This window comes from Ranitomeya imitator, chromosome 2 (genome assembly GCF_032444005.1).
Source record: "Ranitomeya imitator isolate aRanImi1 chromosome 2, aRanImi1.pri, whole genome shotgun sequence".
NCBI lineage: Eukaryota > Metazoa > Chordata > Amphibia > Anura > Dendrobatidae > Ranitomeya > Ranitomeya imitator.
Genome location: NC_091283.1, coordinates 655,459,829 through 655,484,328, shown reverse-complemented (window position 1 = coordinate 655,484,328; position 24,500 = coordinate 655,459,829). Strand labels below are relative to the sequence as shown.

Here is a 24,500-nt window from a genome sequence, read left to right as displayed (position 1 = left end):
CCCTGAATCTCTGCTCTTCTTAAGGTACCGTTATAGTTAACGATTTACCAACGATCACGACCAGCGATACGACCTGGCCGTGATCGTTGGTAAGTCGTTGTGTGGTCGCTGGAGAGCTGTCACACAGACAGCTCTCCAGCGACCAATGATGCCGAAGTCCCCGCGTAACCAGGGTAAACATCATGTTACTAAGCGCAGGGCCGCGCTTAGTAACCCGATGTTTACCCTGGTTACCATTATAAAAGTAAAAAAAAAAACACTACATACTTACATTCCTGTCGCGTCCCCCAGCGTCAGCTTCCCTGCACTGTGTAAGCGCTGGCCGAAAAGCAGAGCGGTGACGTCACCGCTGTGCTCTGCTTTACGGCCGGCCGGCGCTGACACTGGGGGACGCAGGGAAGCTGACGCTGAGGAACGTGACAGGAATGTAAGTATGTAGTGTTTTTTTTTTTACGTTTACAATGGTAACCAGGGTAAATATCGGGTTACTAAGCGCGGCCCTGCGCTTAGTAACCCGATGTTTACCCTGGTTACCAGTGAAGACATCGCTGGATCGGCGTCACACATGCCGATTCAGCGATGTCAGCGGGTGATCCAGCGACGAAATAAAGTCCTGATCATTCCCCAGCGACCAACGATCTCCCAGCAGGGGCCTGATCGTTGGTCGCTGTCACGCATAACGATTTTATTAACGATATCGTTGCTACGTCACAAAAAGCAACGATATCGTTAACGATATCGTTATGTGTGACGGTACCTTTATGCTATTTGCAAATTGCCCAATAGCTAAACAAAAGAGGGGATAAGGGGAACCTCTGTATATACTTAAATAGCCTATTCAGATTGTGGGACCATCCAGCCATGAAACCAGCATGGTCTTTATTAAAATGAATCTTTCAGTAGATTTTTGTGATGTAATCCAACAGCATCATGATGAATAGACAGAACCCCTTCCAGCGATGTATCACTTAGTTTAGTGGGTGCTGAAGTTATGACTGAATCACAGTTTTTTTTTTGCTGCAGATTTAGCAGAGATTAGAATAAACCATGTATAATCTCGTCTACACCACTGATTGCACACAGAAAGCTTACAAAGCCTAATAAGTGAGACATTACTGGAATCAGGCACTCTTCCCCTACATCATGCTGCTCTCAGGTTGCATAGGAAAAGCCTGGTGACGGATTCCCTTTAATTCCTCAATCACTCACTTCAATCTAGTTTTCAAATATTTTAGCCAAGACCTTAATGTCTATATTCATAAGCAATATAGGTGTATAAGAGTGCATGGATGCGGGACCTTCTCCTCCTTAAGTATAATCAGCACCTCCTTAATACACCATTTCTTTCTGTCAAATGCTTTTTCTTATGTGATCAATAATTACAGGATCAATATCTCCTCCAGCTCCTTATATGCGGACCACCTATCTGTAGTTAGAGCAAGGGACATGGCCATGCTCTGGTACTGAGTGGACGCATGTGAGCAGAGCTCCTGGTATCCTGGACAGATATCCTGTTTAAAAACCCATATTCCCTGTCAAAACTCTACTATACCGGTGGAGAACGAGAAGAGTCGGTATAGGAGCTGTGTGAGACAGACTACGAGGCCTGGGGACTGCTGTGCTTCGGTCGGGAGGACTTTGGCTCTTGGCACGCTGAGAGGAGTGGGCAGCTATTTTGGGTGTCCTGTATCAGCATTGTAAGTGGACGCATGACGGCGTTTACAGGACAAGGCAAGGCATTACTTACCCTTTGTGTGAAGGTAGCAAGGGTCCTTGATGACGGAAAGCTCACGGCCTGAGTGCGGAGCTGGTTTACATTAAGCTTGCAGGAACGCCGCACTTGTTGCTCACTTGGGTTATAAAACCTTCAGTACTTAGATCCTGCAGTCGGCGCTTGTGCATGTAAGCAGGTTGCGGGATGCAGTGACAGACAGGAGGCAGAGCAAGGGTTAATAAGATGTAACAATTTAATAAAACAAGGGATTCACTCCTAGCAGGGAGGTTAATTGTTAAAGGAGGGATAATAGGAGTAGCAACTGTAAGGCCCCTTTCACAGGTCCGTGTCTTCGGTACTTGTGGTGACAGTTTTCCCACGTACATATGTAGACCCATTCAAATGAATGGGTTTGTGCACCTGTCAGTGAGTTTCCACGGACCATGTGTCCGTGGGCAAAACATTCTGACATGTCTGTGTTTTGCTGTCAGCACGGAGGGCTAAATGTCTGGCGCATGTGCACACAGAGAACACACATTGATGTCCTCCGTGTGACACGGACGGCTGCAGGGGAAGAAGCGCTACTGTAAGCGCTGTTCCCCGGTGGCCCGTGCTCAAGCCGGCTTTCATCCTTCTTCCCTTCTCTGCTTTTGGGGCTTTTGGGACTGTTACCCCCATCATCCCACACCTGCTTCTGCCAATAACAGTATATTATTTTTTAATTAATTTAAAAAAAACGGCGTGGGGTCCCCCCATTTTTGACAACCAGCGTTGCTAAAGCTCACAGCTGGGGGCTGCTATTTTCAGGCTGGTAAGGGGGCATTGATATAGGCCTCCACAGCCTAAAAACAGCAGCCCGCAGCTGCCAGAAAAGGCGCATCTATTAGATGTGCCTTTTCTGGCGCTTTGCCCGTCTCTTCCCACTTGCCCTGTAGCGGTGGCAAGTGGGGTAATATTTGTGGGGTTGATGTCAGCTTTCAGGTGATATCAAGCCCACAGCTTAGTTATCGGAGAGGCGTCTATAAGACATCTATCCATTACTAATCCTATAGTTGTAATGTTAAATACAGACACGGCCAGAATAAAGTCTTTTATTTGAAAAAATTACACAGACACCTTTAATGTTCTAAATTAAACCATGTTTACTTCCACACCTAATTCCCCGACGCTCTCGATCTCCTGTAATAAAAGTAAAATAATAAACCAACAATATACCCATACCTGTCCATCATTGTGTCCCATGCCGTAATCCATATCTAGAGGATATACAGTTTTCAACCAGGACAGTGCCAAGATGTGACACTCCCGGCTGAAAATCAATGGTAAATGAGCTGCTGAGAGCACAGCATCATTCACCAGCGGTGACATCATCACGGCTGGGCTTAACTGAGGTGACCTCTGGACCGTGGGAAAAATCCGGTTATGCCGCTGGTGAATTTATTTCCAAATGATTGCAGCCGGCGGCTTTGGAATATCCCGATCATCCACATCTACAGTCACTCTTATTAGCGGCAGCAGGTGTGGGGTGATGGGGGTAACAGTCCCAAAAGCCCCCACCTGCTGTCGTTCGGACTTTAATATAATGCTCATCATTCTCCTCTGCTCGCCGGAAGAGCAGGGGAGAATGATGAAAGCCGGCTTCAGCACTAGCCACCGGGGGGACAGCCTTACTGTAGCGCTTGTTCCCTGGCGGCTGTCCATGAGAAACTGATGCGGCAAACAGGTGGCACACGGTTGCCACACATGTGCTACACATACTACACAAACGGACACATGTACATGGATATCTCAGATACCGTTTTTTTTCCGGTGCCGGAAATAAATGGACTAGTGAAAGGGGCCTAAAGCAAAAACAGTCCAACTAAAGAACTTATCGTGTTCTGTATAGTCCTCTGCAATAGATGATCCCGCATGGGGGTTGTAGAACCGGCAGCGGCCGGCCGATGTCCTCACATGGGGTCCTCTAAGCGATGTTCCGTCTTTGGCGGCAGCGATCGGTCTCCGGTACCTTTCGCTGAACCCCTGGTCCGTAAGCACGTTAGGTCGAAAGAAACAGGGCCGCAGCATTCTCAGTCAAGCGTAAACGTGAGGGAAGCAAGTAGCAGGTTAGGCGCAAAAGTCTGTCCGGTACTCGGCCTTCTCTCTAATGCACGTGCGCAGTACTCGCAGTCACTGAGCGCAAGGCACTCCTGTCTCTGGCAGCTACTGAGCGCATGGCACTTCTGTCTGCAGCGGTCCCGCTGGAGGCGGCGGGGACCAAACATCGCAGACCATCGCGGCGCCGGTGCTCAGGACGGAGCACGCTGCTCACCCGGCTGCGCGCTACTGCTGAATTGCGCCAAACTGCCCGAAGCTGCGCGCACTTGACTTTTTAAGCTGCCCCTCCTACCCAGGTCACGAGGTTGGTCCGGCTCCTCATTCCTTCCCCCAAGCAACAAGAAAGGCAGCCTCAACCGTTCCGGACCCGGCTCAGTACAGAAACCCGTGGCCCGGTCTTCCTCCTTACTCCCTCTCTCCTTTATCTCGCCATTCCACGGCGAGAGATCTTGTAGCAAGCGTTGACACTCCTCCATCCCTTGAATGATCTGCTGCAAAATAAACTGGTCTTGTTCATAATGGTTGGGAGGTATTCCAGCTGTCGTTCGTTTTGTGCAGCGTAAGTCAGGTTGGGTAGTCGAGTCAGATTTGGCAGTTGAGGACGGGGATGCATCCGGGGTTCGGTGGAGCAGCCATATCGGGAGTTTCAGGTTCTCGCACTCATGTGTCAGTGGGTAAAGGATCGTCCAGGTCAGAGGGTAAGGCAGGTTCTTCTTCATCACAAGGTCGCTGGAGTGGACACTTCGGGAGCACTTGGCCCTCTTCCTTCTCTTTCAGGATCTCTTGACAGGCATGGACGTAGCTTGCTTCGGTGGACTACTCGGGTAGGGACCCCTTCTTTTCCCTTAGGCTGGACTTCATAGACGTGTCCATCAGTTCCAATTCGGCGTTTCACCCGATATGGAGTTTGTTCCCATCGATGCTCTAACTTGCCTCGAGGTCGCTTGTCTTGGACCAATACTTGGTCCCCATCCTTGAGAGCTGTCACGCGCAGAGGCGTCGTGTCATGGTGTTCAAGTTCCCAAAACCTGGCCTGTACTAGTGGGTGCAGAGTCTGCAAGTGATGTCGATGTTCACGGACCCAGGTGGACACTCCCGTCCGTGACTAGTCCTTCTCTGGGTCCAACTGCAGATCGGTAATCTCTCATCCTTTTCAGCTGAACAGCAGGGTGTATGGCGTTTATCAGGTTGTACTGTGCACGCGGTTGTTGTATACCCAGACCTACTTAGCTACATACTCGTGCCATCGGACTTTTCTGTCTTCCTCCAATGTTCTCAACATCTGAATCAACGTCCGGTTGAAACGTTCACAGGCTCCATTCCGTGCGAATGGTAAGGTGTCATCCTGGACTTTTCAATCCGATACAGGCTGAGAATCTCCTCCATCACTCAACCTTGAAAGCAGGCGCCTTGATCAGAATGAATTATTTTCAGGCAACCGTACAGTACAGACCAAATGTTTAGACACACCTTCTTATTTAAAGATTTTTCTGTATTTTCATGACTATGAAAATTGTACATTCACACTGAAGGCATCAAAACTATGAATTAACACATGTGGAATTATATACTTAACAAAAAAGTGTGAAACAACTGAAAATATGTCTTATATTCTAGGTTCTTCAAAGTAGCCACCTTTTGCTTTGATGACTGCTTTGCATACTCTTGGCATTCTCTTGATGAGCTTCAAGAGGTAGTCATCAGGAATGGTTTTCACTTCACAGGTATGCCATGTCAGTTTTAATAAGTGGGATTTCTTGCCTTATAAATGGGGTTGGGACCTTCAGTTGTGTTGTGCAGAAGTCTGGTGGATACACAGCTGATAGTCCTACTGAATAGACTGTTAGCTGCTTTTTTCTTGCCATAATACAAATTCTAAGGAAAGAAAAACGAGTAGCCATCAGTAATTTAAAGGGACTCTGTCACCTGAATTTGGCGGGACTGGAAAGATTGCCTTGTGCAGGCGTGTACTACGGAGGACAGAGAATGAACTTCAATCCAATATTGCAGCCAGCATGCAGCCAGCAGGTAAGGAAAGGGTGAATCAAACACCCGAAAACTCCGCCCATATGACCCAAAACCAGTCCCGCCAAATTCAGGTGACAGAGTCCCTTTAAATTACTGATGGCTACTCGTTTTTCTTTCCTTAGAATTTGTATTATGGCAAGAAAAAAGCAGCTAACAGTCTATTCAGTAGGACTATCAGCTGTGTATCCACCAGACTTCTGCACAACACAACTGAAGGTCCCAACCCCATTTATAAGGCAAGAAATCCCACTTATTAAAACTGACATGGCATACCTGTGAAGTGAAAACCATTCCTGATGACTACCTCTTGAAGCTCATCAAGAGAATGCCAAGAGTATGCAAAGCAGTCATCAAAGCAAAAGGTGGCTACTTTGAAGAACCTAGAATATAAGACATATTTTCAGTTGTTTCACACTTTTTTGTTAAGTATATAATTCCACATGTGTTAATTCATAGTTTTGATGCCTTCAGTGTGAATGTACAATTTTCATAGTCATGAAAATACAGAAAAATCTTTAAATAAGAAGGTGTGTCACCTCTGCTTCTGAGGATAAGTTTATCCGAGTCACCAGCCTCAGAAATCGCAGGTTAACAGCAGCTCAGATTAGAGACCATGTCAATGCCACACAGAGTTCTAGCAGCAGACACATCTCTACAACAACTGTTAAGAGGAGACTTTGTGCAGCAGGTCTTCATGGTAAAATAGCTGCTAGGAAACCACTGCTAAAGACAGGCAACAAGCAGAAGAGACTTGTTTGGGCTAAAGAACACAAGGAATGGACATTAAACCAGTGGAAATCTGCTTTGGTCCAATTTTGAGATCTTTGGTTCCAACCACCGTGTCTATGTGCGATGCAGAAAAGGTGAACGGGTGGACTCTACATGCCTGGTTCCCACCGTCAAGCATGGAGGAGGAGGTGTGATGGTGTGGGGGTGCTTTGCTGGTGACACTGTTGGGGATTTATTCAAGATTGAAGGCATACTGAACCAGCATGGCTACCACAGCATTTGCAGCGGCATGCTATTCCATCCGGTTTGCGTTTAGTTGGACCATCATTTATTTTTCAACAGGACAATGACCCCAGAGACACCTCCAGGCTGTGTAAGGGCTATTTGACCAAGAAGGAGAGTGATGGGGTGCTACGCCAGATGACCTGGCCTCCACAGTCACCAGAACTGAACCCAATCGAGATGGTTTGGGGTGAGCTGGACCGAGAGTGAAGGCAAAAGGGCCAACAAGTGCTAAGCATCTATGGGAACTCCTTCAAGATTGTTGGAAGACCATTTCCGGTGACTACCTCATGAAGCTCATCAATAGAATGCCAAGAGTGTGCACAGCAGTCATCAAAGCAAAAGGTGGCTACTTTGAAGAACCTAGAATATAAGACATATTTTCAGTTGTTTCACTTTTTTGTTAAGTATATAATTCCACATGTGTTAATTCATAGTTTTGTTGCCTTCAGTGTGAATGTACAATTTTCATAGTCATGAAAATACAGAAAAATCTTTAAATGAGGTATGTCCAAACTTTTGGTCTGTACTGTACACCCGGATGAAATCTCAGCAGATGGCCTGCGCAGCTGACTCGCACAGCTGACTCAGTCATCTGATCCCGGGTCGGAGTCACCACAGCGAACTTTGCGAAGTGGTCGGTCATCACAAGGCAATGTTCGTATGCGAGACAAGCGGGACCTACGGTCAAGTAGTCGAGCATTAACAGTTCTATAGGCGTGGAGGTCACGATGGTCTGCATGGTCTCTGTTCAGGAGGTTTGGCTAATTCACAACATTCGGCATTGTCTACAGGCTTCCTCCACCGCAGACCAACTTCTGCAGCCACTGGAACGTCTTCTCCAGGCCAAAATGTGCCCTTCTCTCATGAGCTACTGTGTGGCCACCTCACTGATCAACTTTTCTGGGAATACCACTTGCCAAGTTATTCCCAACTCCCATACTAACTGCACCTTCCAATACAACAAGCCATCTTCCAATTGGAGCCTCTCCCACTGCCGGAGGATCTGCAATGTTCCTGGGGACAGGGCATCTCTCTCACTTTGGCTGGGGAGCTGCTTCAAAGCCACCCACTGTCTCAACTAAGTGAGTTCCCTATCTTCCTGCTGCAGCTGCACCCAATCATCACGAGATTTTCCCAGCATGTGTTCCCCCGACCCCTCTCCGATATCTTCCTGCGTTGCCGCCAACGTCCGGGTGGAATTCCGGAACGCAGGAATCTCTTCTGCCTCCAAGCTCTTCGTCTCGGTTAGTTCCAGGCCATTCGTGAGTCACTCTGGACAGAGCATCGGTAAGTATATTATCAACTCCTCTTTGATATGCGATCTTGTAGCGGTATTTCGCCATACGTGCCACCCATCTTTGCTCCAAGGCCCCCCGTTTTGCATTTTGCAGGTGAGCCAGAGGATTGTTATCTGTGCCTACCAATACATTGGACCCTCACAGGTACTCGTCAAGTTTCTCGGTCATTGCCTACACTAGCGCCAGTAGTTCCAGCTTGAAAGAACTGTAGTTATCTGGATTTCTTTCGGAGTCGTGATGAGATCGAATCGCATAAGCAATCACCCGCTCTCTTCCGTCCTGCATCTGTGACAATACAGCTCCTAGCCCATGTAGGTTTCCATCAGTGTGAAGGATGAAGGCTTGCAAGAAGTTGGCATAGGCCAGAACGGGTGCATCCATCAGGACCATCTTCAGAGCTCAGAAGGCTTCTTTCTGGCTGGCTCCCCACTGGATGATCTGAATCTTTGAATCGGATGGCACTATTTTCAACAACTCCAGCAGCGGATTAGCTATACGAGTGAGTACGATAGTATCCAGTAAGTCCCAGAAAGGCCCGGACATCCTTCACAGTCTTTGGGGTGGGCCATTCCTACACTGCTTCTATCTTCTCTCGTGCAGACCACACCCCCTCAGCAGATACAACATGCCTAAGATATTCAGTTTTCTTGCGGAAGAGGTGACACTTTGGGGGCTTCACTTTCAGGCCGTGTTTCTGCAGTCGACTCAGCACTTGCCCCAGCCTCCGGAGATGCTCCTTAAAGGTAGCTGCATATACAATGATGTCATCCAGATAAATAAGGATGGCTTTGAAGTTCTGGTCTCCCAATCATTTTTCCATTGTTGAAAGGTCCCAGGGGCGTTGGTAAGACCGAAGGGAACGATTGAATTCAGACAGTCCCTTGGGTAGGATGAACGCCCTCTTTGATCGATCATGTTCAGCCATGGGCACCTGCCAATATCTGCTGGATAGATCTAGGGATGAGAAATACTTCGCTTTTCCCAAGGCAGGCAATGACTCTTCAATTCGGGGCAAGGGATACGAGTCTCGCACCGTGCATGCATTCAGTCGCCCATAATCAACACAAATGCAGGGTCCCGTCCTTCTTCTGCACCAGCACAATGGGAGCTGCCCATGGGCTTTGACTCTCTTGAATGACTCTACTCTTCCCGCATGTCCTGAATTTCCTTCTGAATTTCTCTCACCCACCCTGGTTAATCTGCGGGCGGAGCCGATACCTCCTCGCTCCGGACCTTCCCTGTCGAGGCCGCCAACCCCTGCTCTTGCTCGCACGCACTTCCGCCCCAACTTCCAGAAAAGACATAAATGTATTGGTTGGCAAGCGCGCCTGCAGGGCCTGTTTAAGCAGCGTTCTACGAGTTGGTCCCTCAAATTACATCAGGAGGGCCCACACCCACATCATCCCGCTTAGCGATCGCGGCCTGGATCTCCTGCAGTGCATTCATATATTGGGTCACAGATGGCCCCTCCCTTTGGACGCGGCTAAATAAGCGCATCCGTAATTCACCAATATCTGTGGAGTCCCCATGCATCATTTCCAAGATCTGTAACACTTTGGTGAACACGTTCCGCTCGTGCGGGGCCGGAACATAACAAAACATCTGGCTTCCCCGTCTAGGACCATCACAGCAATCTCCTCCTGCATAGCGGGGGTCATGGGGTACATCCTTAGCATGCCTTTAACCCACTCGGACCTCTCCCATAACTGAATTTCTCCTTGTAAACTTTTGGAGATTGCTGAGCATGGCCCCGAGCGGCAAGCTGGCCCTTGGGACCCCCCCACGGCCGCTTGGTCTGCCACCTCTGTGCTTGTAAACTGCATCCTGCCGGCTACGTGAAGGCTAAGCAGGTTGCGGGATGCAGTGACAGGAGGCCGAGCAAGGGTTAACAAGATGTAACAATTTAATAACAAGGTATTCACTCCTTGCAGGGAGATGGAGGATTACAGGCTGGGTCTCAAGATTGTGCCCATGCATCTTGCAGGAAGCGGCAAAAAGTTGTCTTTGGAGACATAGTGAGGAGGTTGGGACGCGGCTAAGCAAGCGCAGCCGCAATTTACCGATACCAGTGGAGTCCCCATGCATCTCTTCCAAGATCTGTAACACTTTGGTGAACATGTTCCGCTCGTGCGGGGCCGAAACATAGCAAAACATCTGGCTTCCCCATCTAGGACCATCACAGCAGTCTCCGCCTGCATATCGGGGGTCATGGGGTGCAACCTTAGCATGCTTTTAACCTGCTCGGACCACTCCCATAACAGAGAATTACTCCCTGTAAACTTTGGGAGATTGCTGAGCATGGCCCCGAGCGGCAAGCTAGTCCCCCACGGCCGCTTGGTCTGCCACCTCTGTGCTTGTGAACTGCATCCTGCCAACTACGCGAAGTCTAAGCAGGTTGCGGGATGCAGTGACAGACAGGAGGCCGAGCAAGGGTTAAAAAGATGTAACAATTTAATAAAACAAGATTTCCACTCCTTACAGGTAGATTAATGGTTATAGGAGGGATAATAGGGGTAGCAACTGTAAAACAATAGCAATCCGACGAAAGAACTTATCGTGTCCTGTATGGTCCTCTGCAGCAGATGATCCCGCAGGAGGGTTGTAGAACCGTCAGTGGCCGAGCTATGTCTTCAGATGGGGTCCTTTAAGCGATGGTCCGTCTTCTGGCGGCAGCAGTCAGTCTCCGGTACCTTCTGCTGAGCCCCTAGTCCATAAGCACGTTCTGCCGAAACAAACAGGGCCGTGGCTATGACCCGCAGCGAAAGGATGGGCCTGGAAGATGGAGGATTACAGGCTGGGTCCCAAGATGGCGCCCATGCTTCTTGAAGGAAGCAGCAAAAAGATGTCTTTGGAGACATAGTGACGAGGTTGGGAAAGTTTGCCCATAATGACCACCCTGGAGTTTCTGGCTGACAGGATCCGCAGAATACAACCCCAACAGGATCCCGTTACATGGCCTTATCATTGGAGCAAGTGGAAATCTGTAGTCAGAGCAAGTCAGTATTAAGAAAGAAGGGGAATGCTAGTAAGGAGGAAAGTTGGGGTAACGGGACAATGCAGGAATCCACTAACATCCTAGTTAAATTTGAACTTCTCCAGTTTCTTATTAAATATAAAAATATAAATTTATCAATATAATATAAAAAAATATACATTCTCTTTAAATTTTATTCAGAATTTTTCTCATTTCGTAGGACTGCACTTTGGTGAAGAAAAATTATAGCAAGTGTGTTTCCCTTGGAAGTCGTCCTTGTGTGCCTGGAGATTTGATCAGTACCCAGTGCCCCATCATGGTGTCTCCACTAATAAGCATAGAAAAAAAGAAACAGAAGATCCTAGACCTCACCAACAAGATCATTGAGCTGCTGACTGGTGAGGTGAGTGCCGCTGGGAAAATTATGGTATTATACAGTAAAAATAAAATTGGTGTCTGGATGGTGATTGTATTACTCTATCGGGTTCCACTAAGGCAGGGGTGTCAAACTGCATTCCTCGAGGGCTGCAAACAGGTCATGTTTTCAGGATTTCCTTGTACTGCACAGGTGATAATTTAATCACCTACACAAATAAAGAGTTGGTGATTAAATTATCACCTGTGCAGTACAAGGAAATCCTGAAAACATGACCTGTTTGCAGCCCTCGAGGAATGCAGTTTGACACCCCTGCTCTAAGGTGTCAGGACGTAACTGTCTGTTTCTCCATGGAGGAGTGGGAGTATTTAGAAGGACACAAAGATCTGTACAAGGATTTCATGATGGAAAATCCCCAGCCCCTTACCTTTTATGGTGAGAGGACACTGTCCTTTACGGTCATGTACACTGTAGCTTTCACAGTCACTTTTTACTCTCATCATCTAACATGGAAAAATGATTCAATTGCTGTTTGTGCTTCAGATGAATCCAATAGCAGAAATACACGAGACAGATGTCCAATTTCTCTTTATATCCAGGATTGTCCAGTGGAAAATCATAACATTATGCAGGATCTTGGGGCAAGTGTAACCAAGATCGAAGCCACCAATAAAAAACGAGTTATGACCTTAATCCATCTTAAAAACCACAGAAAAAATGAATGTAGTGCCCAGCAATGTAAAAACAACATTGCTGTGCACATATTCAGTCTCTTGATACTCTTTACCGCCTCAGTCTTCAGAAACCATGGGGTTTTTCTTTGGGCAGCTTCCATTATTTATAGTTTGAATTAGAACACATTCAGTATTTGGTCAGTATTTTACATCAGTATTTGTAGCCAAAACCAGGAGTGGGTGATAAATCCAGAAGTGGTGCACATGTTTCTATTATACTTTTCCTCTGATTGTTCAACTCCTGGTTTTTGTTTACAAACACTGATGTAAAAAACTGATTGTGTGAATGTGGCCTCTAAAAGAAAACATGCCGGCAAGAGAGCCATCAGCAAAACCGCTTTGAGAAAAAGACTGCTAGCTGTTTCCTGAATGGCTTTGCCTAGGAAAACCTTGGGAGGTCCACCAGCATCTTAAAGACATCATGTGCACATATCTTTAGGGATGGCAGGGGACGGATGGAATGGAAAATTGCTGCACGCACACACAGGTTTCTTTGTAGCCTTCAACCATGGAGATCTGTACCCCTGCATAACACTATAAAACATTTTCAGAGTTGTTTCAGATTATATATTGTTTGTATTGGAGATTAAAAATAAAAATATTAGTTGCAAAGATGGACATAGTCTTTAGTTCAAAAAGTCTATTACATTTTTTTTTTTTTTTTTACTTAGGATAACAACCTTGTTGAAGTTACTGTTGGAGAAAAGGAGGAGAGCTTTATGAGCGAGGAACAAGTTAAGGAGGAAAATATTCCTATAGTTATTAAGCCAGGTGAGTACCAACAACTATCTTAGACAGTGAAAAATGGGCACACATCCTATAGATTTCAGTCAATATGAAAATTATCAGATAACATTCATTGTAATATTAAAATGGTTGTCTGGGATTTCATTTTCATGTCCCAGGATTGAAAACGTAGAACAGGACAAAGAGCTATTATATCCTTCCCTAAGTCCAGAGATGCTACTCCTGTCTCAGTCTTCGACAGATTACAACGGTGGTGTAATAACTACAGCGTAAATAACTGCAGCAGCCAGTTTGTGGGCTTAGCACTGATGCCGTTGTAGATGTTACATGCTGCTGATCCCAGTGATTGGCTGCAGTGGTCACCTACACAGTAGTAGTGACTGGTGATATAGATAGATCTTTAATTCTTCAATCAAGTTCATAAAATTACCCCATATAAAATACTAATGTCAAAAATTAACTTTAAATAGCATACTCGTATTAATATTGGAGTAATCCACATTTCAATTTTTATGTTTAAACATCAGTAGTACATGTAAAAATAAGAAACTTTGTAATCTTATGTCACATTTTTGCCAGAAGCACGACAGTGCATGGTGGGACAGAAAAGCAAGGGGAGCTTCTCCACTAGGGAAAAATTAAAGGGGGACTCCCCTCATACTCGCTCTGCACCACGCTGAGCTCCCTAGCGTCCATAAATGGGTTCTTTCGCCCTGTGCGGTGATCATGTTCTTATCCCTGTCTTACCCTGAGAACAAACCTGACTAGTGCATAGGACAGCAGGAACGCTAGTCATTCTCTAACTTAAAGACACAAAGGGAAACAGACAAATATAGCACAAACAGCAGTCAGAGAAAGCGCTCCCAGATTTCAGAAAGGGGAAAGATATGGTGCGGCAAGCCAAGTAGGAGATAAGGTAAGGAGATGCACTCAAACTTCCACACAGAAATCTCCAAAGACATCTCTCTTCAACAGCTCACACCTCCAGCTCCAAACCAGGTTATAGCAAACTATCACTGGCATCTACTAAAGCTAAGAGGTGAGTATTTATACCAGAAGCTAGTGGAGAAATCAGAACAGCTGAGATAACTTGATATGGAAAGCTCTAGGAGACAAACAGAACTGTTCAACTCTTGCAACAACATAGCAAGTGAATTCTGCTCATCTTAAGCCTTGCAACACCAGAACAATGGAATTCTGCACAGCTAACCCGATGGCAAAGCAGATATAACCAGTGCAAGTGCACGTGTAGCCAGACGCCCCGATCTTCTGACCCCTGAACAAGAGGAGACCACTCTGTCGCGCTACCCCTTGCTCTGGAAAAGCAAAATGGCTCCAGGCCCCCCCAAAGGAAATTCAGCAAATTCTTTGCTCCCAAATCCAAACGCTCCCCTCCCTTCTGAGCTCCACAGTGAGTCGAAACCACATTTAGCATCCACATGTTGGGCATTTCTGTAGCGATGAGAGCCCACATAATTTACTTTGGTGCCATTTTAACCCATTTTCCTGTGTGAAAATGTAAAATCTGGGGCTAAGGCTGGGTTCACATCAGCGTTTGTGTCCGCGACGTGGAGCTGCGTACTTCTTTACTTAAGCTCTGCCTACTTCCGCATGCATTCTGCGTACTCATCGTTATCATTGTGTACGCAGGGACATACGTTGTATGTGAATGCGTCCGGGTGCGTCGTTTTGATGTGCCCGCCGAGCGCAACATGTTGCATTTCCTTGTGTTCGGTGTACACGTCCAAACGACGCCCCCGGATGCATCCGCATACAACGCATGTCCCTGTGTACACAATGTTACAGAAAGGTACGCAGGATGCATGTGGAAGTAGGCGGAGCTTAAGGAAAGAAGTCAGCAACACCACGCTGCTGACTGAAACGCTAATGTGAACTTAACCTAAAACAAAATTCTGGTGGTAAAAATGCAATTATTTTTTCTTCACTGTTCAATGGTATAAAATTCTGTGACCCATCTGTGGTGTCAATATGATCACTGCACCTCTAGATGAATTCATTGAGCGTTTAGTTTGTAAAATGGGGTCTCTTATAGGGGGTTCTGCTGTTCTGGCACCTCAAGGGCTCTACCAATGTGACATAGCACCCTCAAACCATTCCAGCAAATTCTGAACTCCAATATGGCACTTCTTCATTCTGAGCTTTGTACTGTGGCTCAAAAGTAGTTATCGACCCATATGAGGTATCAGCGTACTCAAGAGAAATTGCACAACAAATTGTGTGAAACCAGTTCCCCTGTTAACCTTGTGAAAATAAAAAAAATTGGATGGAAAAACAACATTTTTGTGGGAAAAATGTGATTTTCATATTTTCTTTTCTTAGATCAACAATATAAACTGCTGTGAAGCACCTGAGGGTTCAAGGTGCTCACCACACATCTAGATACGTTCCTGAGAGGTCTAGCTTCCAAAATGGTGTCACTTGTGGAGGGTTTCCACTGTTTAGGCACATGATGGACTCTTCAAACGCAACATGACACCTACAGGCCATTCCATCAAAATCTGCGTTCCCAAACTTCGCTCCTTCCTTTCTGAGCCCTGCCGTGCGCCCTAAATGTAGCTTTTCACACCATATGGGGTATTGGCATGCTCAGGAGAAATTGCACAACATATTTTGGTGTCCATTTTTTCCTGTTACCCTTGTAAAAATAAAAAAATTGTGTCTAAAGTAAATTTTTTGTGAAAAGGTTAAATGTTCATTTTTTACTTCCACATTTTAAAAATTCCTGTGAAGCACCAGAAGGGTTAATAAACTCTTTAATGTGGTTTTGTGCACCTAGAGGGGTGCAGTTTTTAGAATGATTTCTCTTTTGGATATTTTCTGTCATACAGGCTTCTCAAAGTCACTTCAGATGTGATGTTGTCTCTAAAAAAATGGTTTTGTAAATTTTGTTGAAAAAAATAGAAATTAATGGACAATTTTTTTACCCTTATAACTTCCTAATTTAGTTTTTTTAATGTTTCAAAAAATTTTGTGATGTAAAGTAGACATGTGGGAAATGTTATTTATTAACTATTTTTTGTGATATAACTCGCTGGTTTAAGGGCATAAAAATTAAAAGTTTGAAAATTGTAAAATTTTCATCAAATTTCCGTTTTGTTTTTTTTTTACAAATAAACACAAGTCATATCGTAGGAAATTTTACCACTATGATGAAGTACAATATGTCAGGAAACAAACAATCTTAGAATCAGTGGGATCCGTTGAAGCGTTACAGAGTTATTACCTCATAAAGTGACAGGGGTCAGAATTGTAAAATTTGGCCTGGTCATGAAGATGCAAACAGGCTTGGTGGTTTAAGGGGTTAACCTCTAATTGTAATTGTTGTCCAGGAGATGAATACAAATTCCACATGCCTTCATGGAATATAGAAGAGCAATTAAGTTAAGCAATTGTATGTTCTCATCTCATCATATACTGTTTATCTGTGGAATAATTATATACCGTATATACGCGTGTATAAGCTGAGTTTTTTAGCCCCTTTTTTTGGCTGAAAAAGACCTCCCTCGGCTTATACACGAGTCCCAGTGCGGAGGTCCCTGGCGTCTCCGGAACATGTCCGTGCTTCCCTACAGCCTCAGTAAGTATTCCGGTGTCTGTTGACAGGGCCTGCGGTCGACGTTGGCACCGAGGAAGGTGCCGGTGTCCTGAGCAGGTGGGGACACCCAAACTATATGGGGGCCAGGTGACTGTGCCACTGCTTGCTCAGGACACCGGCACTTGCGATATTCACCTGTCCCCGTTCCACCGCTGTGCTGTGTCTTCCGCGTCCTCTGGCTGTGACGTTCAGGTCAGAGGGCCTGCCTGAACAGTCACTGCAGGGAGCCAGCGACGCTGAAGCTCAATGGTCAGCGACGAGAGGTGAGTATGTCATTTTTTCCTTATTGCAGCAGCAGCAGCAATATAGGATATAATCATATCAGCATAAACTGCACTGATATGATGAGCATCTTATGGGGCCATCATCAACTTTTATGCAGCATTACATGGGGCATATTTTTCTATGGAGCATCTTATGGGGCCATCATCAACCTTTATGCAGCATTATATGGGGCATATTTTTCTATGGAGCATCTTATGGGGCCATCATCAACCTTTATGCAGCATTATATGTTGCATATTTTTTTATGGAGCATCTTATGGGGTCATCATCAACCTTTATGCATCATTATATGGGTCATATTTTTCTATGGAGCATTTATGGGGCCATCATCAACCTTTATGCAACATGATGCATTTCTCACCCTAGGCTTATACTCGAGTCAATAAGTTTTCCCAGTTTTTTTTTTTGTGGCAAAATTAGGTGCTTCGGCTTATACTCAGGTCGGCTTATACTCGAGTATATACGGTAAGTACTTTTGTGAAAATCATCCTAATCCTTAATGGAGAGAAGATAAAAGGGTTTTCACCAAAATCACAAGATAATAGCAATAAGAATAAGATGCTATTTGATATTAGTTTCTAATGTTCATTTTATGCTTTTGATTTAAATATTAAATATATAAATTGTTTTTTTATTGTGCTTTCAATTTCTTAGTACTCTACTGTTCTCTGCCATAGTATATTGCTTTTAGACTGTGAATTCTATAGTGCTGATATGTATATTTTTGTGGTTTTCCTTTCCTTTTTCTGCATAATTTTTTGGTGTAATTTGTTGCTGTCTCAATACTTTTCTCCATTTAATATATTACTTATTGAAATGTTTTTGGCAAGCTTTCCATCCCAGAATCATGGCTGGTGGATGCACTTAAATTAATCCCATTTAGAGAAACTTGCAGCAGTGTAATCTGTAATTTTGTGTCGGATCCCAAGGTTCTGCAAAGAATTTCTGCTGCCAATTTCCAGTGCAAAAATATTGGATGTGTATTAGCTTTCCATAATCATTAGATCTCTACTGGAGCAGAGCACTTTCAAGTAAGCATCTTAAAGTATAACTGTGGTTTCTGGAGAACGTGCAGTAGACTGTCAGTTCCGCCTCTAGCTCAGGGGTGCACAACATATTTTGGTCCACATTGGTTCAGTATGACAATCTTAAGGGGCGCAAAAGAAACGTAAAGGGGCATTTACATGAGTACATCTGCAGAACCAAGTTTTGAATATTTGAGAATGATTTTGAGAATTTCTGCTCAAAAAAATCCATGTGAACACTTCCAAACTTAGACTGAATTTTTGGAGCAGAAACTCAATTAAATTTTCCTCATAATTTAAAATTAAATTTCAATTTTAACTTGAAGCACAGTATGGATTGCTACACGATCAGAACCTCCGTCGGTGCATGAATACATCACCAAGCTTAGTTCAGTGATCAATTGCAGTTTTAGGTTAGCCCCATTATACACTTGTATCATGTAAACTTGCAAATCCTAGTATGTCCTTAATAATGGTATGGAGATACTGGGAGTTGTTGATACTAGCCATCAGACTGTGGACCATACACTAACCACAGTATTGATAAGACCTGGTCAATATCACAAATAAACATTTACATACAGGTACCTTATAGGTGACATCTTCTCTTATCTTTCCCTTGTCCAACCCACAGCGTCCAGATATTACAGCATAGTGGATGGGATTTCATGAAATCCTTTGCCCACGATGTATCCAGAGACGCCCGCAGATCACCTGCGGAGACGGATATGCGGCGTATCTTTCTAGACCGCAGCATATCTATTTCTTTTGCGAAACTCCACAAGAGAAATTTCACCCATACAATGTATTAGACGCAGTGAATCCGTGCGGTTCAGTGAACATATGCAGATTCACCTGCGTTTAATAGACAGCAGTGCTTTGGATGCAGCAGACATGCGCTGCGTCCAAAGTGCTGCCAATACCTGATCGTCTGCACATACTCTTACTGTGCTTCTTGCACAAGTTATCCCCTCAGGGCTGACTCTCTCCATAATATCCTCCCCACAATGCCTCTCTCCTTAATGTTCCCCCACACTGCCTGTTTCTGTAATCCCCCCCACACAACGCCTCTTTGTAATATCCCCCCACACAGCTCCTGTCCGTAATGCTGCCCCACACAGCTCCTCTCTGTAATATTACCCCACACACAGCTTCTCTCCCTAATGTCCCCGCACACAGCTCCCCTCCTTAATGTTTTTGCCCACAACTCCTCTCCCTAATCCCTCCCACAGCTCTTCTGCATACCATGCCTCCTCCACAATCCTCTTCCCATATTGTGGCCTCATAGAAACCGCATACCGCCCCCCTTACCCCCTACCCCCCCGCAGTGTGATGAGGTCACAGTGCGGAGTGATGACCTTATCATACTGCTGCACGTCGGGATGGGGGCTGATGGGCACTGTCCTGCTCTGCTGAAGTATTTAACTGTATTGGCATCTGAAAGACATGAATACAGTCGAGGATAGGGAGGTGGAAGCTGGAGTCTCATGGTTGTCTGCGGGCCATACAACATCCTCCGGCAGGACACAAGCCTGCATTAGCTCTTCCGTTCTCCATAGATGCTTATGAGCAGCAACTGTCATTTCATACCTCTGGTAATCTGTCTACGCTGAAGACAGATTTTACCTGTGAATTATCTGTGCAGGAGGATAAATAAGCAGATTTCTTTGATAAGAAATTTTACATAGCTTCTATCTTCATTTTGTATTATTGATTTAAAAAAAAAATGACACCTACTCTTTAACTTCTCCTAGGTTGTCGCGAATACCATGACACATTTGCAACTGAAGATTCTCAGAGAGAAGCTGCTGATACTACAAATCTGCCACTAGCACTTCACAGCAGGGATCTTATAAGCGATTCCTCTAACCCTGGAGCTGAGTCACAGAGCACAGATCACATAGAGTGTGAAACATATCCATGTCCAGAATGTGGGAAAAGTTTTACCATGAGATCTAGTCTTTTACGTCACTTGAAGAACCACTCTGTGGAAAAGCCATTTGCATGTATCGACTGTGGTAAATGTTTTATGCGCAAGTCAACTCTTGTAAAACATTTCAGGAGCCACACAGGGGAGAAGCCTTTTTCATGTAAGGAATGTGGTAAATCTTTCATGCAGAAGTTTAATCTTACAGAACATCACAGAATTCACACTGGAGAGAGGCCATTTTCCTGTCCTGTGTGTGAGAAATGCTTTACATACAAATCTGATTTTATGAAACATCAGAGGATCCACACAGCAGAGAAGCCGTTTTCATGTTCTGAGTGTGGAAAATGCTTCACACAGAAGTTGGGGCTAGTCCGACATGAGAGAATTCATGTGGGAGAGAAGCCACTGTTGTGTTTGGCTTGTGGAAAACGTTTTGCCAGAAAATCAGAACTTGTTAAGCATGAGAGAATTCACACAGGGGAGAAGCCGTTTCTCTGTTCTGTCTGTGGGAAAGGTTTTATTCAGAAGTCAGACCTTATGAGACATCAAAGAATTCACACAGGAGAAAAGCCATTTCCCTGCTCAGAGTGTGAAAAACGTTTTATACTGAAATCTGAACTTGTTAAGCACATGCGAAATCACACAGGGGAAAAGCCATTTTCTTGCTTCCATTGTGGGAAATGTTTTGCCTGGAAGTCTGAGCTTATGAAACATCAGAGATTCCACACAGGGGAGAAGCCATTTCAATGTTCAGAGTGTGGTAAATGCTTTACACAGAAATCGGATCTTATGAGACATGAGATTGTTCACCTGCGATAGCAGCTGTTCTCATATTTGGGCCATTTTTCTTGCACATGAAATAACTGCTATGTGAATAAGGACTTAAGTTTCATCAGTGATTATCATCAGTTTCATCTGATTTTCATCAGACTTTGGTCCAGTTTTTATCAGTATTTCCATATGTTAAAAATATTGGTTCTCCTATCTAGTCTGTGACGATTTGACTGCGCTTGGCTGGCATCTTTTTTATTTACTGTATTTATTTTTATCCACAAACCCATAGACTTGCATTGCGAATTTTAATCTGACACTTGAATCCAGATTGGACAAGTCTCTTCAATTTTGCTTGGAACGGTTCTGTGAAAGATCAGACATGTGAATTGCCCCATTCACTATTTTATAAGTGCAAGTGATTTGTGTGAAAAACACAGATAGCACCTATATGAGGAAAAACTGACACGTGAATGAGGCCTGAGTTTGTGGAGTTGGCTTCCTCTAGGGTCACAAGTAGCAGATAGTGTTTAGGATACAGTGATCACTTTGTGTTGCCACCAAACTTGATGCATATTTGAGATGAATGCCCAATGTGAGAATTAAATACAGTGGGTACGGAAAGTATTCAGACCCCTTTACATTTTTCACTCTTTGTTTCATTGCAGCCATTTGGTAAATTCAAAAAAGTTCATTTTTTTTCTCATTAATGTACACTCTGCACCCCATCTTGACTGAAAAAAACAGAAATGTAGACATCTTTGCAAATTTAATGAAAAAGAAAAACTGAAATATCACAAGGTCATAAGTATTCAGACCCTTTGCTCAGACTCTCATATTTAAGTCACGTGCTGTCCATTTTCTTGTGATCTTCCTTGAGATGGTTCTACTTCTTCATTGGAGTCCAGCTGTGTTTAATTAAACTGATAGGACTTGATTTGGAAAAGCACACACCTGTCTATGTAAGACCTCGCATCTCACAGTGCATGTCAGACCAAATGAGGTCAAAGGAACTGGCCAAGGAGCTCAGAGACAGAATCATGGCAAGACACAGATCTGGCCAATGATACAAAAGAATTTCTGCAGTACTCAAGGTTCTTAAGAGCACAGTGACCTCGATAATCCTTAAATGGAAGAAGTTTGTGACCACCAGAAGTCTTCCTAGACCTGGCCGTCCAGCCAAACTGAGCAATCATGGGGAAAAGAGCCTTGATGAGAGAGGTAAAGAAGAACCCCAAAATCACTCTGGCTGAGCGCCAGAGATGCAGTAGGGAGATGGGAGAAAGTTCCACAAAGTCAACTATCAATGCAGCCCTCCACCAGTCGGGCCTTTATGGCAGAGTGACCAAACAGAAGCCTCTCCTCAGTGGAAGACATATGAAAGTCTGCATAGAGTTTGCTAAAAAACTCATGAAGGACTCCAAGACTATGAGAAATACGATTCTCTGGTCTGATGGGATGAAGATAGACCTTTTTGGTGATAATTCTAAGCGGTATGTGTGGAGAAAACCAGGCACTGCTCATCACCTGCCCAATACAATCCCAACAGTGACACATGGTGGTGGTGGCAGCATCATGCTATGGGGGTGTTTATCAGCTGCAGGGACAGGACAACTAGTTGTCATTGAACGAAACATGAATGCGGCCAAGTACAGAGATATACTGGATGAAAACCTCTTCCAGAGTGCTCTGGACCTCAGTCTTAGCCGAAGGTTCACCTTCCAACAAGACAATGACCCTAAGCACACAGCTAAAATAACAAAGGAGTGGCTTCAGAACAACTGTGACCTTTCTTTACTGGCCCAGCCAGAGCCCTGACCTAAACCCAATTGAGCATCTCTGGAGAGACCTGAAAATGTCTGTCCACCAACGTTCACCATCAAACCTGACGGAACTGGAGAGGATCTGCAAGGAAGAATGGCAGAGGATCCCCAAATCCAGGTGTGAAAAACTATTTGCATCATTCCCAAGAAGACTCATGGCTGTACTAGCTCAAAAGGGTGCTTCTACTCAATACTGAGCATATGGTCTGAATACTTATGACCGTGATATTTCGTTTTTTTTTTCTTTTTTAATACATTTGCAAAAATTACTACATTTCTTTTTTATTTTAAGGGGTGCAGAGTGTACATTAATGAAGAAAAAAATGAACTTTTTTGAATTTACCAAATGGCTGCAATGAAACAAAAGAGTGAAAAATAAAATTTAAAGATGTCTGAATACTTTCTGTACCCACTGTATGCAGTATATGTATTTATTTTATTTTATACAAGGATAATCAATAAATGAGGTAGGCTAGGCTGCAATGGTTTAATTGTAATCCATCCTCTACTTCTTGTCACTTAACCCTTTGTGTAGCATTATAGCTCTGATGCGTGGTGTATATAGAAAAATGTAAAGATGACATCTATCTATAATCTGTAATTTATAAATTGCAAAATATAAATTATTTTTCTGAAACAATAACGTTTTATTGAGGTTTTTCAAATAAATAACAATGCGTGAATAAACATAGAATATAACAATTATTTTCACACAATAAACCATAAGAAAACCACTTTGCATAGTAAGTTCCAGTTGAAGCCACAAGATAACATATCCAAAATAGATAGCTAAACTATATAGAACAGGTAAATCTGATAATAGATAGGGATGAGCGAATAGCTTCAGATAACTCCTTATCCGAATAGCTATAGCTCTTACCGAATAGCTGCATCAGGATCCCGGATACCTGAAGCGCTCCCGATAATCAGCTGTTCGGCTCCGCAGCTGCATGTGTCATGGCTTTGTGGAGAGCCCAACAAACAGGCTCTTCATGCATGTGTTGTGACTGTCACACAAGCTGCAGCACATGCAGCTGCGGCGCCGAACAGCTGATTATCGGGAGTGATCCGGGTTCCCACTGCAGCTATTCCGTAAACGCTATAGGTATTTGGATAAGGAGTTATTCAAAGCTATTCGCTCATCCCTAATAATAGTCTTTTAAATTATAGACCGTTGTATATGGTAAGTAGCTCTCCAAGATCTTTATGATCTAAACCTGAGATGTGTATTTTTGAGTGTTGAAGCCAGGGTTTCCAGTCAGATAAGTCATGAACCCAGTTGTTCTTGTAGGCAATCGCCTTCTCATATGAACATATTATATTGATATAACATATAACATCCTTCGATCGTGGAGTATTAGGGTTCTTCTACATTCTACTAATACTCAGTTTGGCTGCCAGTAATGTATATGTGGTAAACACCATTTCCTTTACAGGCACTGAGTAAATACCCAAATATAGCAATGCTAATGAAGGATCGAACTTAACCCCTTTACCCCCAAGGGTGGTTTGCACGTTATGGACCGGGCCACTTTTTACAATACTGACCACTGTCCCTTAATGAGGTTATAACTCTGGAACGCTTCAACGGATCCCAGTGATTCTGACATTGTTTTCTCGTGACATATTGTACTTCATGATAGTGGTAAAATTTCTTTGATATTACCTGCATTTATTTGTGAAAAAAACGGAAAATTTTGAAAATTCGCAATTTTCCAACTTTGAATTTTTATGCAATTAAATCAGAGATATGTCACACAAAATACTTAATAAGTAACATTTCCCACATGTCTACTTTACATCAGCACAATTTTGGAACCAAAATTAGGGAGTTATAAGGGTTAAAAGTTGACCAGCAATTTCTCATTTTTACAACACCATTTTTTTTTAGGGACCACATCTCATTTGAAGTCATTTTGAGGGGTCTATATGATAGAAAATACCCAAGTGTGACACCATTCTAAAAACTGCACCCCTCAAGGTGCTCAAAACCACATTCAAGAAGTTTATTAACCCTTCAGTTGTTTCACAGGAATTTTTGGAATGTTTAAATAAAAATGAACATTTA

General features: G+C 44.1%; 1 protein-coding gene across 1 annotated transcript in view; it reads left to right on the top strand.

Annotated features, from left to right (window-relative positions):
* LOC138665451 (zinc finger protein OZF-like) overlaps positions 1 to 23,075 on the top strand; it is a 61,505-nt gene extending 38,430 nt beyond the window's left edge. Inside the window, exons 3-5 of the mRNA XM_069752953.1 lie at positions 11,346 to 11,528; positions 12,907 to 13,006; positions 19,663 to 23,075. Of these exons, the coding sequence (XP_069609054.1) occupies positions 11,442 to 11,528; positions 12,907 to 13,006; positions 19,663 to 20,657 (1,182 nt within the window). The 5' untranslated portion in view covers positions 11,346 to 11,441 and the 3' untranslated portion in view covers positions 20,658 to 23,075. The remainder of the gene's footprint in view (positions 1 to 11,345; positions 11,529 to 12,906; positions 13,007 to 19,662) is intronic.
* Positions 23,076 to 24,500: the final 1,425 nt, after the last annotated feature.